The sequence below is a fragment of the Pestalotiopsis fici genome, assembly GCF_000516985.1.
Source record: "Pestalotiopsis fici W106-1 unplaced genomic scaffold PFICI_Scf_10, whole genome shotgun sequence".
Lineage (NCBI taxonomy): Eukaryota > Fungi > Ascomycota > Sordariomycetes > Amphisphaeriales > Sporocadaceae > Pestalotiopsis > Pestalotiopsis fici.
The window spans coordinates 2,231,895-2,247,076 of record NW_006917100.1 but is presented as its reverse complement, the minus strand read 5'-3'; the positions used below and the strand labels follow the sequence as shown (position 1 = coordinate 2,247,076).

Here is a 15,182-nt window from a genome sequence, read left to right as displayed (position 1 = left end):
TTTAGTTCGATGGACTAAAACGTATACTCCGTCATCACTTTGGTTCCCAATCCTGATCCTGGATGATCATTTGGAAGCAGAAGACGAAAATCATCAATCTCTCCCAGGGACTTTGACCATGAAAGAGAATAATTGATTTTTGCAAAAGTAAGTGTACTGTTGATCGAACAGAGTGCAATCACGGATTCATTGGAAGGATCGTGTCATGTGCAAACAGTTGTGCTGATCTTTAGGACGCAAAGATGCGGCTGCGCCTGTCCAATACCCAGCCTGATCTGACTTGACTTGACGGCTCATACCATAAATACCCCGACCACTACGCCATATCAAGGTGTGTCGCAACGACCAAATCTGTTATCACCGTCTCTTATCTATAATCAAGATCTGCATCACACCAGAAAAAAGTGCGTCCTAGATTCCAGCACAATGTCTTCCGAACCCAAATACACCATGCTTCTTTTCTTCAAGCGCAATCCAAGCCTCAGCCCGTCAGAGTTCAAAGCCTATTACGAGGCCAATCACGTTCCCCTCGTTCTCGAGGTGGCCAAGGAGGCCAAGGGACTAATCACGTACACGCGGCGCTACCTCGACCACGCAGCCTCGGACCCGTCTCTCGGCAACCCTTTTACCGTCTTTGGCGATTCGCCGCCGGCAACGGTGCCCTACGACATGGTCAATGAAGTCACGTTTGCGACTAGAGCGGATGCGGTCGAGTTCTCGAGAATCATGTACAAGGTCGAGGAGAACAGGGCCCGGGTCCTGGACGACGAGAATAAACTGTTCGTGGAGGATCAAATGAGGGGCATGATTGTTGAAACTATCACATCTTGAGAGCAAGCCACTTCAACTGCGTAGAGGCTCATATACTATCAATTGATATTCATGAGTCGTCGGATTCGTTGCTTTTTTCTATCCGTGCTATTGAGAAAAACGTTTCCTTGATAATTGGCCACATCTCCTCACGTTTCTTCAATTTGAATCGGAGCGAACACTTCTAGATTCATCTTATTCCAATCAATTTTGGTATCTTTCTTTCATAATATTTCAGCGGGAAGTCAAGCCCGCTGCCGCGTTAACCCCATCTTGCCACATTGGTCTGTCCTTCTTCTCCTACCCATGCCTTCCACGCGGCCGTGGCCTCTCTGGGCACCTCCCACTCGGTAGCGGCGCCAACCCACGCTTTACATCTGGCTACTTGCTTGGCCGCCTCCGTGTCCTGAATTCGATCTGGCGGCATGAAGAAACCTTGGCCTCTTTGTACACACTGGATAATGACTGCCACTGATCCTTCGAGGTTGCCTCCAATGTCCAAGCAAGCCCTCTCGAGGGCCGGCATGCGCTGAAGTGCAGTAGCCATGTCTGCAATCAGGGGATCAAACGTTTCGGGGTCCGGGCGCGTTCGCCACATGTGAACCGGCCGCTCTCCATTGACAATGACGTCGCGATCTGTGTCATCTTCGTCGTTACTTATCTCGGAGTCACTGTCACTAAGCTCGTCGTCTTCGTCGTCGGGCTCAGCAGAATTGCGTGACGACTCCGCCTCGACGGCATTCGGGTTGCCCGTATAGTACCATTTACCGCTAGGAGATATTATTCCGTCCTCAATGTGGAGCCGTCGCAACGCTGGCATTGGCCTGTCTTCGGAGACTGCGCCAGATCGACGGTTCCGGAAGAGGTCGGGCGAGACGAGCACGTTATTCAACTTCAGGTCAGTCAATCTTCCCTGCTCAGCGACTTGTCGAATGGATTCGCAGAGGGGGTCTATGTGTTCCTCGTCCTCGAGATCCTGACAGGTGAAGCTGTGGTTCCTTGGATCCCATCCGCCCTGGCGCCTGACGTGGAGCTTGGTGAGGCCAAGTAGCGAGCACATGTCCTTTAGCCCAGCAGCCAATGCGAGGCGATGTTCTCTGCGCATTTCGCGCCGTTTGATTGCCGGGTCGCGGTACTCAATATCGAGCTCCTGCAGCCGTGGGAACAGACCTGCGATCCGGCATATGGTACCCGGGTGAGGTGCCTTGCCGAGGGAAACATCAATTTTGAAGCTTGAGATCCTTTGGACAAGAGGAAACCCATCAAAGTTTCCATCGAGGTAGCGACGAGCTGCGCTGGATTTCTCCGCGTTGAAGTGGTGATCCACCGGGCCATCCTCTGAGCGAATGTCGTAGGCAAACCACAGCCAGAGTTTGAGGTCCGGCAGAGCCTCGCCGCCGGCCGCGTTCTGATCCCATTGTGCGAGAAGACCCAAGAGATCCTTTAGCGCATCAGTAAAGGCCGCCACATTCGTGGCGTGGTCCTCCCGGGAGTCGCCGTGGGTAGGCAAGCACACGACAAACGTGAGGTGGCGAAGGAGCCGCTGGCGGCGGACATCAGAGAAGATGGCAGCAAATTCCGACAGCTCGGTGCTTTTCAGGCGGATGCTGGCAAAAGTGTGCGTCTCCACGGCGCGCTGCCAGGTGCGTGAGAGGGTATACGGGCCGCGCTGTGGCTTTGTAGGAGCCCGGCCAAGAGGAAGCCGGCCAAGTAGAGGCCGGCTGAGCAGAATAGGTGCGACGGACTGCGGCTTTGCAAGGAAATGCGAAACCACGAGGGAGACGATTTCGGGACTGAGCTTGTCCATTGACATGGTATGCTGTTGCTGCTGCTGCTTCCTATTCTTATTTTTTTTTGGATCCCAGAATAGTGCGAGGAGTGAAACATTGGAGATGAAAGAAGAAGAAGAAGTTATTTATATATCAATCTAGTGCAGTGCGCGTCCCGAACTAGGTCTGGCAACTAGCTACATAACACTAGGTTAGCACCACGGAGGCTTGAATTGGTACCTGACTATTGCTGATCCACTGCGACTAGGGTCTCCCTGTAGGTGTTAGATAACGGGAGGTACCGCAGTCGGACCACTGTGCATGCAAACCAGTGCCTCTTTTAAAGTGTCTATATATTTCCACAATAAGCTAGCACCTATGGTCAATCCGAGTATACTACGTGCATACTAGGGCCTTGCATTTATTCAACAACCGAAGTACTCACTACAAGGATAGCAATTGTCTGGTCATTCCAGAATATGCTTATGTAGTTTTGTCTTCTTATGTAGTTAATATTCACTATACTGATATGTAATTACTCGATCATGGGCCGCGGATAATCTCGCGAGCTGCTATTCTTTACTTTTCTCCTAGAACGGGTTGTTGAACAAGGGAGTGGCCGCCGTCAGCGTATCAATCTCTGCTCTGACGTCCTCGATCTTGACCAGGATATTTTGCTCGTCCTGCGTCGATCCTCCTCCCGCGCCGATTTCCGTGTCGTAAAACACTTGGAGTTGACCGCTCCAGAACTGCAGGTAATCGTCAATCTTTGAACTGACTTGGGTCGTGTAGTCTCTCATAAAGACCAAAAAGGTCTGGTCCAGGCCCAAGACCGTGTATGGAGTTGCCGTATTGGCCCAGTTGGCGGCGATGCCCTGCTCGACGGTACCGAAAGCGGTAGCCACACGTCGGCCCTGTGTATTGTAGATGTTGTTGACGTTGGCGACGCTCATGTACTTGACCATTAGGATGACGTCCTTTAGATTCTTGATCACACGTTCCACTTCGTCGTACGAAGAGACCCATTTCTTCATCGTGTCCACCGCGTTGATGGCTACATCGTACTTGAAGGCACGGGCCTTGGCCAGATTGATCTCCTGCTCGGTCTGGACCATCTCGCCGCTGTTCACGTGGTATCTTGTCAGCACAGCAAAAGGGTGAGGGGGAATAGCATATGATGCGTGTTTGGTACGACTTACCCAGTGCCTGCTGCAGTATTCGGCCATTGTTGACCAATGATGGACCAAGGAGTCGCCCCGTTAATTTGACTGTTGCGATTCTCCCAGAAGTACTTGAGGTACTTGCAAAAGCTACCATAGCCTGCAACGGGGCTCGCCTGGCCTTCAAAGTACTAACAAGGTGTTAGATCGATTACTACTCCATGTGTTTGCAGCATAATTGGGGAGCCACTTACGTATGCGGAGAATGCTTGAATGATCTGCCTCTCAAGAATATGTTCCCAGTCGTAGTTGTGTCCTGCCGTCTGGCCCTGGGCAACGATGAGGTTGAAATTGCTGCATTCGCCCCAGTCCTCGTTATCGTAAAGAGTTCCGCTCTCGGGATATGCTGCCGTCCGGTATGTCATCTTGGCATCGTTCAAACAGATATCATAAATCTGAGCGGCACCATCACGCCTGTTCAGCTCATGGTAAGACTCTAGCAGCTCCGTGTTGTTCATAAACAAGTCCTCAATCATGTCGTGTAGAAGGGCGGATCTGCTGTCATCCGATTCGACATCAAGCTCCACACTGCGACGCTTGAGGAGCCCGGTGATGTCGATACCGCTGGCTTTCTCAATGTCTGAGAAATCGAGATCCAAGGGGCTTAGGTCTCTCTTCCTCATGTAATCAATGTCGTTGAACTGGTCATCGTCGAATCCTTTAATACTATTGCATGCCGTTGTTGTGGTTGCTTCAATGCTCGGGCACAACTGCCCTTTGACGGGGATAGAGAAAAGAGGACCGTACGTTACAGAGCGCTTGGTGACATTGCCGTGGCTCGATAAAAGCTCATGTTCGCCCCCAGAGGCAACGTAGGGATCGCGTCTGGACAAGCTACGCTTCGTCTCCGTCTCGGAATCAACTCCCACGCAGACATAGTCATCAGTGCCGTCTCCGGGAATCAAGTTGCTACTAAGGGAGTAGAAGGTTTTATCCTCGGGAGTCCAGCCAAAGTTGTCTGGGACGGATGCCCGGGCAGTAAAAGAGGCGCCAGCGTCGATGCCGTATTTGAACGGACAGGTGGATGCATCGTCACCGGCAAGATTCGCCTGCGCGCGGACGCGCACCCAGCCATCGGCAAGCAACTCAGCCTTGGCAGAGTCAATGCCCCAGCGGTCATCAAATTCAATTCCAAAGCTCAGTGTAGGCTTCAAGTGTGCCGTCATTTGACCCTTGGCAGTAACAGTCAGGTTGAAAGTTGGCTCGTTGAGGCCGTCCAAGGTAAAGTCACGGGATGGACTCTCTAAGGACTTTGGCTCCCAGTCGCTGCTGGCCTCTGGATAGGTCTGCTGAAAGTCCCACGAGGCAATCTCGACCTTTGTCTCAAAGTGACCAGCTAGCGTAACGTCTGCCGTAGCCTGGGCATTGAGTACAAATTTTGGTCCAACCGTCAGGATATTGGGGATCGTGAATGAGGCGCCGGGCATGGGCACGGTGACGATGGAGAACTCTCCACTATCAAAGCTAGCCTTGGCCATTGCATCGATGGAGAAAATCGCCGTGACTTCGCCACTTGTCTTCAAATATACGTAAGAATTGGAGAGATCCATGCTGGTTCCGAGCGTGAAGATGAGTGTCATGCCAAAGGTGGACGACACCTTGATGTTGGCCGAGGCTTTGGCGCTTAGGCTTGCCTCCAGTTTGGTGTAGTCATTGGGCTGACAAGACCAGTCTTCCTGGACAATGATGGCAGTGACGGACTCGTCGTAGTCATGAGTGTACTTGGGCTCGATCTCGCCATTCAAGAGGCCCTTGAGCCAGGCAATGACATCTTCACCGAACCATCGCTCATGAAGCTCGCGCTCGCTCAAGCTGCTAAAGTGGACATCGTCGCGCCATTCCTCCTCGAGCCATCTCCGATGACTGCCATTGACTTCGTCCAGAGATCGCTTTCTTCGCTTCTCTGCGGCCTTGTCAACAATGGCATCCCAGTAGCCGTCTTCGTTACTGTAGTCGACCCGGACCTGTGTGTCTCCAAGGTCTCTCGGGACCCTGAGCCAATCATAATCAAAGGTCAAGTCGTAAACCATGGGCTTTCGTCCCGAGGTGCGTTTTACCAGGTGATGAGGTAATGTTTGATTCGCAGACGGTACCATGGACTTGGCAACGGCATACTTGGCTGGGCCACAACCTTGGCCTCTGGGCATCTCGAGAATAGTACCAGGAACTCCATGGCCGAGGCCGATCTTATAGCAATTGCTGTCTGCAGAGTCGTCCATGCAGACCATCTGGACAGTCTGTTCTTCTGTGCTGACAGCATCGTTACAGTTGAACAGTTCCCAGTGCGACCCATCACGCTTGTCCAACGAGGTCTGGATCTCCGTCGGACTGACCATGACCCAGAACCCGAAAGTGGAATCATTGGGATCGTCTTCCGTGCTAGTCTTATCCTTTCCAGTGCCCCATGTGTCGTCAATCTCTAGATCGTAGTCGGTCTCGATATCGTCACCATCGGGCGCGTTGGGAAAGAGGTACTCCAGTGGAACAGGAAGGAAAGGGCTGGCACCATTTGCAGGGTCGCAGCAAAATGTGCGTGTACGTTCAATACGGGGCAGACAGCTCTGGCCAGCGCCATAGTCGCTTTGTGTGAGTTGGACTTGGGTGCCCTCGTCGCAGTGGTTATCGTAGCATGTGCCAGGAGTACCATGCCAGCCGCAATTCTCCCACTGGCTAATTTCGTCCTTGGGACAACAGTAAAGACGTCGCAGGTCCATATCCGCAGTATCGAGAAAGTCGGCTAGTACTTGGCCAATCAAGCCTCCCAGAGAGGCAATATCGGCAAGGTCTTCCAGGAACGTGCCGGCAAAAGTCAGGGGCAGCTCGTCCGAGGCACAGCTACCTGCGACACCCGTCCAGTAGCACGAGTTCTCTGTCTCCTGAGAGGATGCCTCGCAACAATATGCTTTGTGTCCATCCTCGCAGTACTTGCCGTCACCCCATTTGTTCATCTCGAGCATGACCTCGCCGTTCTCACAGTGACCATTGCAACTGGGGGCTGTGCCTCGCCACTGGCAGTTGTCTGGGTCAGGAGCAGACGTAAGGGGACAACACAGCTTTGACGGATCCTTGGTCGAATGTCTCGTGACTGGTTTGGCGGAGCCACAAGGCTGCTCTTCGATCTGGATGTATCCCGTGTTGCAGCTGCCTCCGCAGTCAGTGACGTAGCAGTCCTGCGCGGTCGCCTCTTGCCAGTAGCTTGCATCATCCGCCTCGGATTCAAAGGCATCAATTCCATTGGGCGACAGCACAGCCTTCAGCGCTTCGTAGTTGCTTGTATCTTGGTCAATGGACCAGATAAGCAGACCGCCCAATCCGAGCTTGTTGGCGAATTCGATCTTGGCTTGGAAAGTATCTTCATCGTCATAGGATACCCACTGGTCGTCATCCCAGACAATGTATTTCACCTGCGCCGTCTTGTCATAATATGGTGACAGACCTTTTGCCTCGATAATGTCTTGAATTTCGAAATAGGCCAGCGTGCCCGAGTTATCAGTACACGAGCCAGCGTTGGCGCCACCCTTGAACGCACATCCTGGCTTATAGCAGGATGGGTCAGCCAGCTGGAACGAGCGACCGTAGAAGCCGAGACCCAGATTGATCTTGCTTGCATCGATATCGTTGCGCCAGAAGAGGTCCAAGGCCAACTTGATCTCGGTGAGATTGGTGTGTGCCAAGACAGTGCTACCAATAGGGTTGCTCGAGTCCCACACTCCGTGTAAATCATAACTCATTACATTGATCCAGTCGACATACTCCGAGGACTTTTTCAGATCAAAGTGGCGAAGGTACCAGTACGACGTTGGGGCGGTAAAGGCAATGCTGTAGTCAATGGGCTCATCGTCGACGGCCTCACGGAGCTCCTTGAGTAGCTTGGTAAAGTTCTCGCCGTCGTCTTCAGTGCCACCGCGATCGGTCGCTCCGGGGTATTCCCAATCGAAATCAACTCCGTCAAACGCGTATTGGCGCATAAAGTCCAGAAGGTTGGTGATGAAGGTGGCACGATTAGTAGCGTCGCCGGCAATTTCGCCAAACAGCGGTTGGGTCACGGTGCCATTGTCGCTGAACGTCCAGCCTCCAATGGAGGCAATACACTTGAGCCCACTGTTTTTGGACTTGAGCGCTGTGAAATCAGTGAGAAGCGACTCGTCGATCCCGTCCATGGGCACAATCTTGAAGTCGCCCGGGTTGATGTAGAGGAAAGCAAAGTGTAGGTGAGTGAGGGCGTTGACGGGGATTTGACTAAGGGTCTGTAAGGCATTGTCAGCATTTACTCAAGCGCTCCAATTCGGTTTCATGCTTACCATTCCAACGCAGGCTTTGTCGGCATTCCAAGCTTCGTAGTAGCCAATGATTCGGCTCTGGACGTCACCATCTGAAGAGCCGGAGCCGGGTTGCTCACAGTTGCTCTGACAAGTTGTGTTTTTGTTGTCAGTAACCTCGCAGAATTCATCTGTCATGCCGCAGAAGCCATATTGACTGCAGCAACTATTTGAAATTTGTTAGCTTATGATTAAGCAAGCCGTTGTACGGATATTGTTACGACTTACACGTTAAGAGTACACTCGGCTCCCTCGACTTCAGCGTATCTGCAGACATTATTCCAGTCAGAAATTACTCTCTTCACTCAACAAGTGCGAGGCTCAAGACTTACTGGCCACATTCGGCTTTGGCATCGCAGTTGCTCCAGCATACATCGTTGGGCGAGATATCGTTGGTTCCACAATAGTCAGGCCCATAACCACAATATCCTTGGGTCTTTCCGCAACAGGCGCCTTTTTGATAAAGTCAACAAACTCGAATTCCGGATTAAAAGAGTTTCATGATTGGAATGTACCGTTCGAGCAGGCCTTGGACTCGCTGCAGGAGTAATCATCATCACGTTTCCCAAAGAGCGACGCGCCGGAGGACGATGCACAGACGGGAGCGTTCTCGTCGCGGCGGACTTTTACAGAGTAGTCGAAAGGACTGTGCATATTAGTATAGAACTATCTCATAGTTTTGCTGTGTTGTACTCACTCGTAAGCCTCATTCCGGCATGTGAGTTCTTGTGACGCTGTAATGTCGACAGCTTTGGACGCGGGCAAAGCCGCAACAAGATGATTGGATAATAAGAAAGTACAAAAGACGGTAAAAAGGATTGTTTTCAGCAATGAGCGTCTCTGGGAATAGTTCCCAGTAGCAAAAAGGTGTGATGCCATCTTGGGCATAAAATGAGAGTGGTTTGACTAGGACGACATCTCCAACCTCGAAACTACGACTTCACTTTATTCCTGAAGTGACAAGATACTTATGGCAATGTCTACGTCGCTTGGCAAGACCCTGTCATGTCAACCATGAGACCGATGGTGGATATTCACAAGATCCTCGAGCCATATCTCATTCTCGTTTTCGTGACCCTATAGAGGCCGGAAGATCCACAGGGCCCTCCCCTCCCTGCGATGAGGAAAACCCACAGTACTATCATGAGAAATTTCTCATTTCGATAGAGAACTCGCACCGATTACCGGCCTTTCCAAAGGGTCCGATAGGCACGATATTATTTTTTCGGTAGCTCATTGTGCATACTACCTACGTAGCGAGCTCGAGCCGCCAGCAGTATAGGATGCGGTGGATGAAAACGGAATAAAGCTGTCGTCAATACAGGTAATCCTTGCCTTTGAAACCTCCGCCTCTTCCTATTTTGGATCTTACCCGAGACCAAATTTGCCCCCGACATCAACAAACTGCTTCATGGTGTAACTCGCATGGTCATACGGCTGACGTGGAGCCTTGCCCATGGCTCGTCAATAGTCACTCCATTGCATCTAGCCTCTCGATATCACCAGCTAGTATCCATTGTTGCAGCCGACAGCTGACCTAATGGCGGAAGGATTGGAAAGTAATCAACGAGTATGGAGTTCATGCAGGTTGTGTGAAGAATAGCGTAACACATGATTGGTAGCCTGGTTGCTCTCCCTGTGATTTTATCTTTAGCTTTGCACCATTGCAACGTTTCTATGTGTCTGAATAGTTTGTATTGTGGTTCCCAGCCCTGGTAATCTGTAAGACAATAGCGTCCTGCGGGACAATGGGCCATGTATTGCGGGCTATGGACCATATATCGTGTGATGCTGATTCATGATTGGCCCCCCATCTGCTCTAGTCCCAACCTGCTGTGCGGAAATTGATCGGGTCATACACTGAATTCTCCCTAGTATATCTCGTTCAAGCTTTTAGTCACGATAGTCAGGCCATCGGAAGTCTAAAAAAAAAAAGTTTGCGACCCGGCGTCGTGGGAATCCCGACCCCAAAGTTCCTGCTGATATACTCCATAGGCCGCGCGTCGGAACCCTGGACAGTCCTATAATCAGCCCAGTCTGCCCAGACTACAGGCTTGGCGTCGGGATTTTTTCCTCAGACTTAACTGTGCTGCGCCAAGTTCAATCCTTCGACTTACCACACAAAGTGGGAGATGGGCCGAGGTTTCGACCCGGCTTCCAGGGTCTTCGCTGCGCTAAAGAAAAGTCTAACTGCGGCACAGTCCGTCAGGTCCCCATAATATGCAGGTACTATCACGTAGCACTGCCATGGGGGGTTGGCTTCAGGGCACTTGATGGGGCACGACTCTGACTTAGCTGGGTCCTATTCAACTAAGCGGAAATCCTTCCAATCACTACTACCTAACCAACTAGCAGGTATGATACTAGGCATGATATTCGTTAATGCTCACTGTCTATGGTTTACCTATTCGTGTAACCAAGTAGGAAACGTCATTGGCAATAGATGGCCGTGATTGTTCAAAACATGCGTAATACTTGATTCTCGTTATTTTTGGTTCTCATTGTCACAGGTGACAATTAGCAACTGGCGATTCAATTTCTAAATGTCGAAAATCTTCGATTACGCTACAAAGGCTATGGCATACCATGGCGCCCATGATAGCCGAATTACACATACTACATGCAATGATACCTATGTAATTATCCCAAGTGCTACGAGATGGACTTTTATGGATCGGTACCTATCCTTGATGGATTCTAGATAAAGTATCTACCTAAGCATAATGTCTCTTTTAAACCAACAAGTACAAACAGGTAAGCTTAATCTAAACTCATCGCGGTGTCGGCCGATGGCTCCTCGACATCTCAGTATCCACCTCCATTTGACCATGCATCAAGTTGCCCAACAATCGGACCCGTACCCATCCATACCCATACCACTGGATGTTTCTATACTTTACTGCGGTTGACATGGGACATGGCAAAATTCTTTTTCCAGAGCAATACGTAAACAAGCCGACCCATATGCAATTCTAAGCGATCCTGCACTGGCTATCGGAGCATGGCGAGGAAATGATGTTTCGCTTCCACAGCACCCGACAAGAGCATGTGCTCAGCCAATTAGACGTCTGCCTATCTTGGTGTAGGCAAGGCTAGTGGATGGTCAGATGAGACCAGTCTATCCGACCTTGACAGCTATTACCGTAATACCCTAGGCTTGGCCCATATCGAGGATATCTCAGTGTCCGACCTTGCGGATTCGACAGAGATGCTGATGCTGGGTGGATCCCACAGAGATGACGGGTCGCCATTCCGTCCCATGATAGAATAGTCATAAGCATTCAGCCTGCTTTTCTCATCTCCTCTGCTCAGGACTACGCCGCTCTCTTCATCAAGTCGTTTGACATGTCGTTCTTTACTGTCATAGCATCATTGATGCTGCCACTCGCTCAAGCTACTACCAAGTTCTACACAAACACCACAGTCCCTACCAATATCACATCTGCGTGCTCTGACGCTCTCATTGCTGAAGTCAACTGCGATGTTGTAGTGCCAGCTCTGGTTACAGGCTTCTATTACCCCAATACCACCTTGATTCGAGCGTGTACATCAGACTGCCAAGATGCCTTGGGCGCATACCAAGCCAGCATCGAGGCTGCATGTGCTGCCGACACATGGCTCGCCTATAGCAACGAGACTATGCCGGTTGCCATCATTCCCGAGATCTTGAGTTACCATTATAACTTGACTTGCATGACAGACGACGAGGGTCGCTTCTGTAACAATGCAGCAGCTTCTTATGCTGCATACCTCGACACGAATGCCACGACGAACAACAGTTAGTAGATATATTGTCTTGCCAGAGTCATGAAAGCCCCAGAGTACAAGCTGACCAACGTTCACTGTAGTTCCTGCCATGGGCATGTACGGAGACATCGAGGTCACCGATGAGTGTGACATTTGCCTCATCAAGAACTTGAAGTTCCAGGCAGAACATCCTTACTATGACGGACCTGAAATCTACTCCAGCTCCCTTTACCAATCCAAGACGGCCAGCTGCGGCGTCACGGATATGCCGTTGACCACGACAGCAGCCAATATTGACATGTGAGATATTTCCTTGGCCATTCAAGCGGCATCATGACTTATATCCATTCAGTACCACCACGGCTGCGTCTTCGACAGCTACTGCAACGTCTGGTTGCGAGGGCACTGTCTATAGCATTGCAGACGGTGATGATTGTCACTCCATCTCTTCAAGCATGAGCATCGGAACCTCGTGGCTTCTAACTGATAATGATCTCAAGGCCAAATGTGTCGATTTTCCAACTTCGGGCGATCTTTGTCTGGTGAACACTTGTGACGTTTACACGGTCCAGACAAACGACACGTGCTCAAGCATAGCCAAGGCAAATAACATTACGCAGGCACAACTCAAGGCCTGGAACCCGAGCATTGATGCTGGCTGCTACAATGTTGATAGCATGGTGGATGATCAATTGTGCATTTCCAACCCTGGTGGTACTTAGTAAGCTATTTCTTCTACATGTTCTACACACATCATGTGGCCGGGACCGCGTCCAGCTCTCAAAGCCCTGAAAGGCTAGGAGACCAGCAGTCAGCACTCTCAGTGATCGTCGCCATATTTTGGGTATGAATATTACTAATGTCAAGTTCCACAGCACCATGCCCTCTTCTGTTTCTTCCGCCTCGAGCGCATCGACAACTGCAGCTGTGCCTACTGATGTTGCTTCCGGCACAAACACTCGATGCGCTCAGTATTACACGACTGTGGAGGGTGACTATTGCAACCTGATCATTGTCAAGTACAGCATTTCGCTCGATAATTTCCTTTTTCTGAACCCATCCGTCAATGAAAACTGCACGAATCTCTGGGCGGACACGAGTTACTGTGTGGAAGCTGTCGGTGATATCAACACCTACAGCGGCATGCCGGCTTACGTGACGGCCACGGCCACATATGTCAGTCTGGTAGGAGACCCTGCGACGACGTGGCCGACCATCAACTACACCACTCCGACGGCCACGGCGACTACAACGGCTCTTCCCCTCGCTACCGGTACCAGGTCCGATTGTTGGCAGTACTTCAATGGTAGCAAGTACATAGACAAGGTATCTAGCGGCAGCTATCTTGCCTCGGACTGCGACCTTGCAGCACACGTCTTCTCCGTCACTTTGGAAGACCTGGGCGTATGGAACCCTTGTAGGCATATTCCCTCTCTACGGAGCATCGCAGCTGTTTCCATGGTTGCAAGAATTTGGACTGACTTATATAATCGATAGCCCTTGGTAATACAAGTTTGAGCACCTGTACTTTTGAATCAGGCTACCAGTATTGTGGCCAGTATTGGTTTGGCGACAGTGTCACCTCAAGCTCAGACTCGGGCAATAACGACGACTTGACTCTCAGGGATGGGACCCTCACAGAGGACAATGGCTGTACCGAATATTTCGACCTCGAAGACGGGGACGGATACGACTGTGCATCCATCCTAACACTCTATGATATAACGATTGCGGATTTCTACGCCTGGAACACTGATGTCAAATCAGACTGCTCCAATCTTCAGACAGGTATGTCAAAAAGACTCGCCCTTTTCATCGTCCCAAGACTTGCTAATAAACGCATCAAGGCTATGATTATTGTGTCTCCATCACTGACGGCTCGGAAAATTCTACATCCACTGCCACGGCAAGTGTCACAAGCGGAGTCACCTCGACAGCGTCGAGCACCGCTAGTACAACTGCCGTCACTGCACCTGCGCCGACGCAGACTGGCCAGCCAAGCGACTGCAATGCGTGGTATGTTGCTCAGTCGGGCGATGGATGTTATGCCATCGCCACGGACAATGGCATTAGCCTAGACCAGTTTTACGAGTGGAATCCCGCCGTGGGAGGTAAGTCACCATGACCTTTTTCAGAATGCCATGCCATGGAGCACTAGGAAACTAACGGTATCAAACAGACGATTGCGCCAATCTCTGGCCAGACGAGGCTTATTGTATCGGGGTGGCAAACAGCTCCAGCACTGCTACTACTACTGCGACGCCAACCACGACGACCACTGCCACGACGACCTCGGTCACGCCTCCTGCGGATACGCAGAGTGGTATTATCTCAACCTGTGATGAGTATGCCGTTGCCGAAGACGGAGAAGGGTGCGATACCTTTTATGACGAGTACAACGTCACCAGAGAGGAGTTCTTGGAGTGGAACACGGCTGTCACGGATTGCGCTACCGATTTCTGGGCTGGTTATGCGTACTGCATCGGCGTCTCTGAAGATTGAAACCGTGTCTGGGTGGGCTGTCGGAGGAGCCATCGTATTCTCTAATCTATAACAACTATTGTAATAGATTTCGACAGCGAATATAATTTAACAGAAACAAGTTTGGTTGTTACGTGCTGCTGTAACTTTATGCTTTGCCACTGCTGCCAACACCGAACAAGAACAAATGCGATGGGACAAATGGTATTAGTTGTCGACGACAAGAAGCATGTAGGACCGACCCAACAAGAACCCGAGACGCATAAGGACTTGAACGCATAGCTCGAGTAAATACCACGAAACAGTCAGACGGCACCGCAGATCAAAGATGGAAGGAAGGGCATTCAAACAGCAGAGCTGTTCAAATTGCGAAACGTAATCAATCCTTCGGTCAAAGTGGTTATTTCAAAGAGAGAAAATATACATATTGAATACATACATATTTGCGAGAAAAATAAAGAAAAAAAATTATGCTTAAAACAGCAAAAGAAAAGGTCCTCCACCACACAGGGTCGAACTGTGAGCCTCCAGATTGCATAGGGAATAACAGTCTGACGCGCTAGCCAATTGCGCCATGGTGGAACCGTATTGGTTGAGCGAGGAAGCTTTAATGACAATTATACTGTACTGTCGTAGGCCGACTCCACTCCGGTCTGGCCCGAGGTCTCGATCAGACGTTCCCAGAATCGGGGGCAAAAAAAAAACCTGGTTCAAAGGAATATGTTTGTGCTGCTTTATTAAGTATTACAGGGATCCAATACTCAGCATAAATACGACCTGGACAAGGCAATCAAATATAGGTTATCTTTTTTCCCACACTTTGTTTGCAGAAATGT

The 15,182-nt window shown here is 50.5% G+C and overlaps 4 protein-coding genes across 4 annotated transcripts; 2 read left to right on the top strand and 2 right to left on the bottom strand.

Annotated features, from left to right (window-relative positions):
* Positions 1-426: 426 nt before the first annotated feature.
* PFICI_12927 (uncharacterized protein) lies at positions 427-831 on the top strand (the record flags this gene model as incomplete). Its single annotated transcript, XM_007841508.1, has 1 exon — positions 427-831. One exon carries the CDS (start codon positions 427-429, stop codon positions 829-831), a length of 405 nt encoding a protein of 134 aa, XP_007839699.1.
* Positions 832-1,072: 241 nt separating this feature from the next.
* Positions 1,073-2,623, bottom strand: PFICI_12926 (uncharacterized protein; the record flags this gene model as incomplete). The annotated part of the gene is made up of 1 exon (XM_007841507.1): positions 1,073-2,623. One exon carries the CDS (start codon positions 2,621-2,623, stop codon positions 1,073-1,075), a length of 1,551 nt encoding a protein of 516 aa, XP_007839698.1.
* A 546-nt stretch (positions 2,624-3,169) lies between these two features.
* PFICI_12925 (uncharacterized protein) lies at positions 3,170-8,772 on the bottom strand (the record flags this gene model as incomplete). The annotated part of the gene is made up of 7 exons (XM_007841506.1): positions 3,170-3,701; positions 3,779-3,930; positions 3,994-8,046; positions 8,101-8,284; positions 8,347-8,385; positions 8,451-8,571; positions 8,634-8,772. The coding sequence occupies 7 exons, from the start codon at positions 8,770-8,772 to the stop codon at positions 3,170-3,172; spliced, it is 5,220 nt and encodes a 1,739-aa protein (XP_007839697.1).
* Positions 8,773-11,463: 2,691 nt separating this feature from the next.
* PFICI_12924 (uncharacterized protein) lies at positions 11,464-14,367 on the top strand (the record flags this gene model as incomplete). The annotated part of the gene is made up of 7 exons (XM_007841505.1): positions 11,464-11,896; positions 11,967-12,165; positions 12,218-12,586; positions 12,741-13,282; positions 13,363-13,653; positions 13,713-13,976; positions 14,045-14,367. 7 exons carry the CDS (start codon positions 11,464-11,466, stop codon positions 14,365-14,367), a joined length of 2,421 nt encoding a protein of 806 aa, XP_007839696.1.
* Positions 14,368-15,182: the final 815 nt, after the last annotated feature.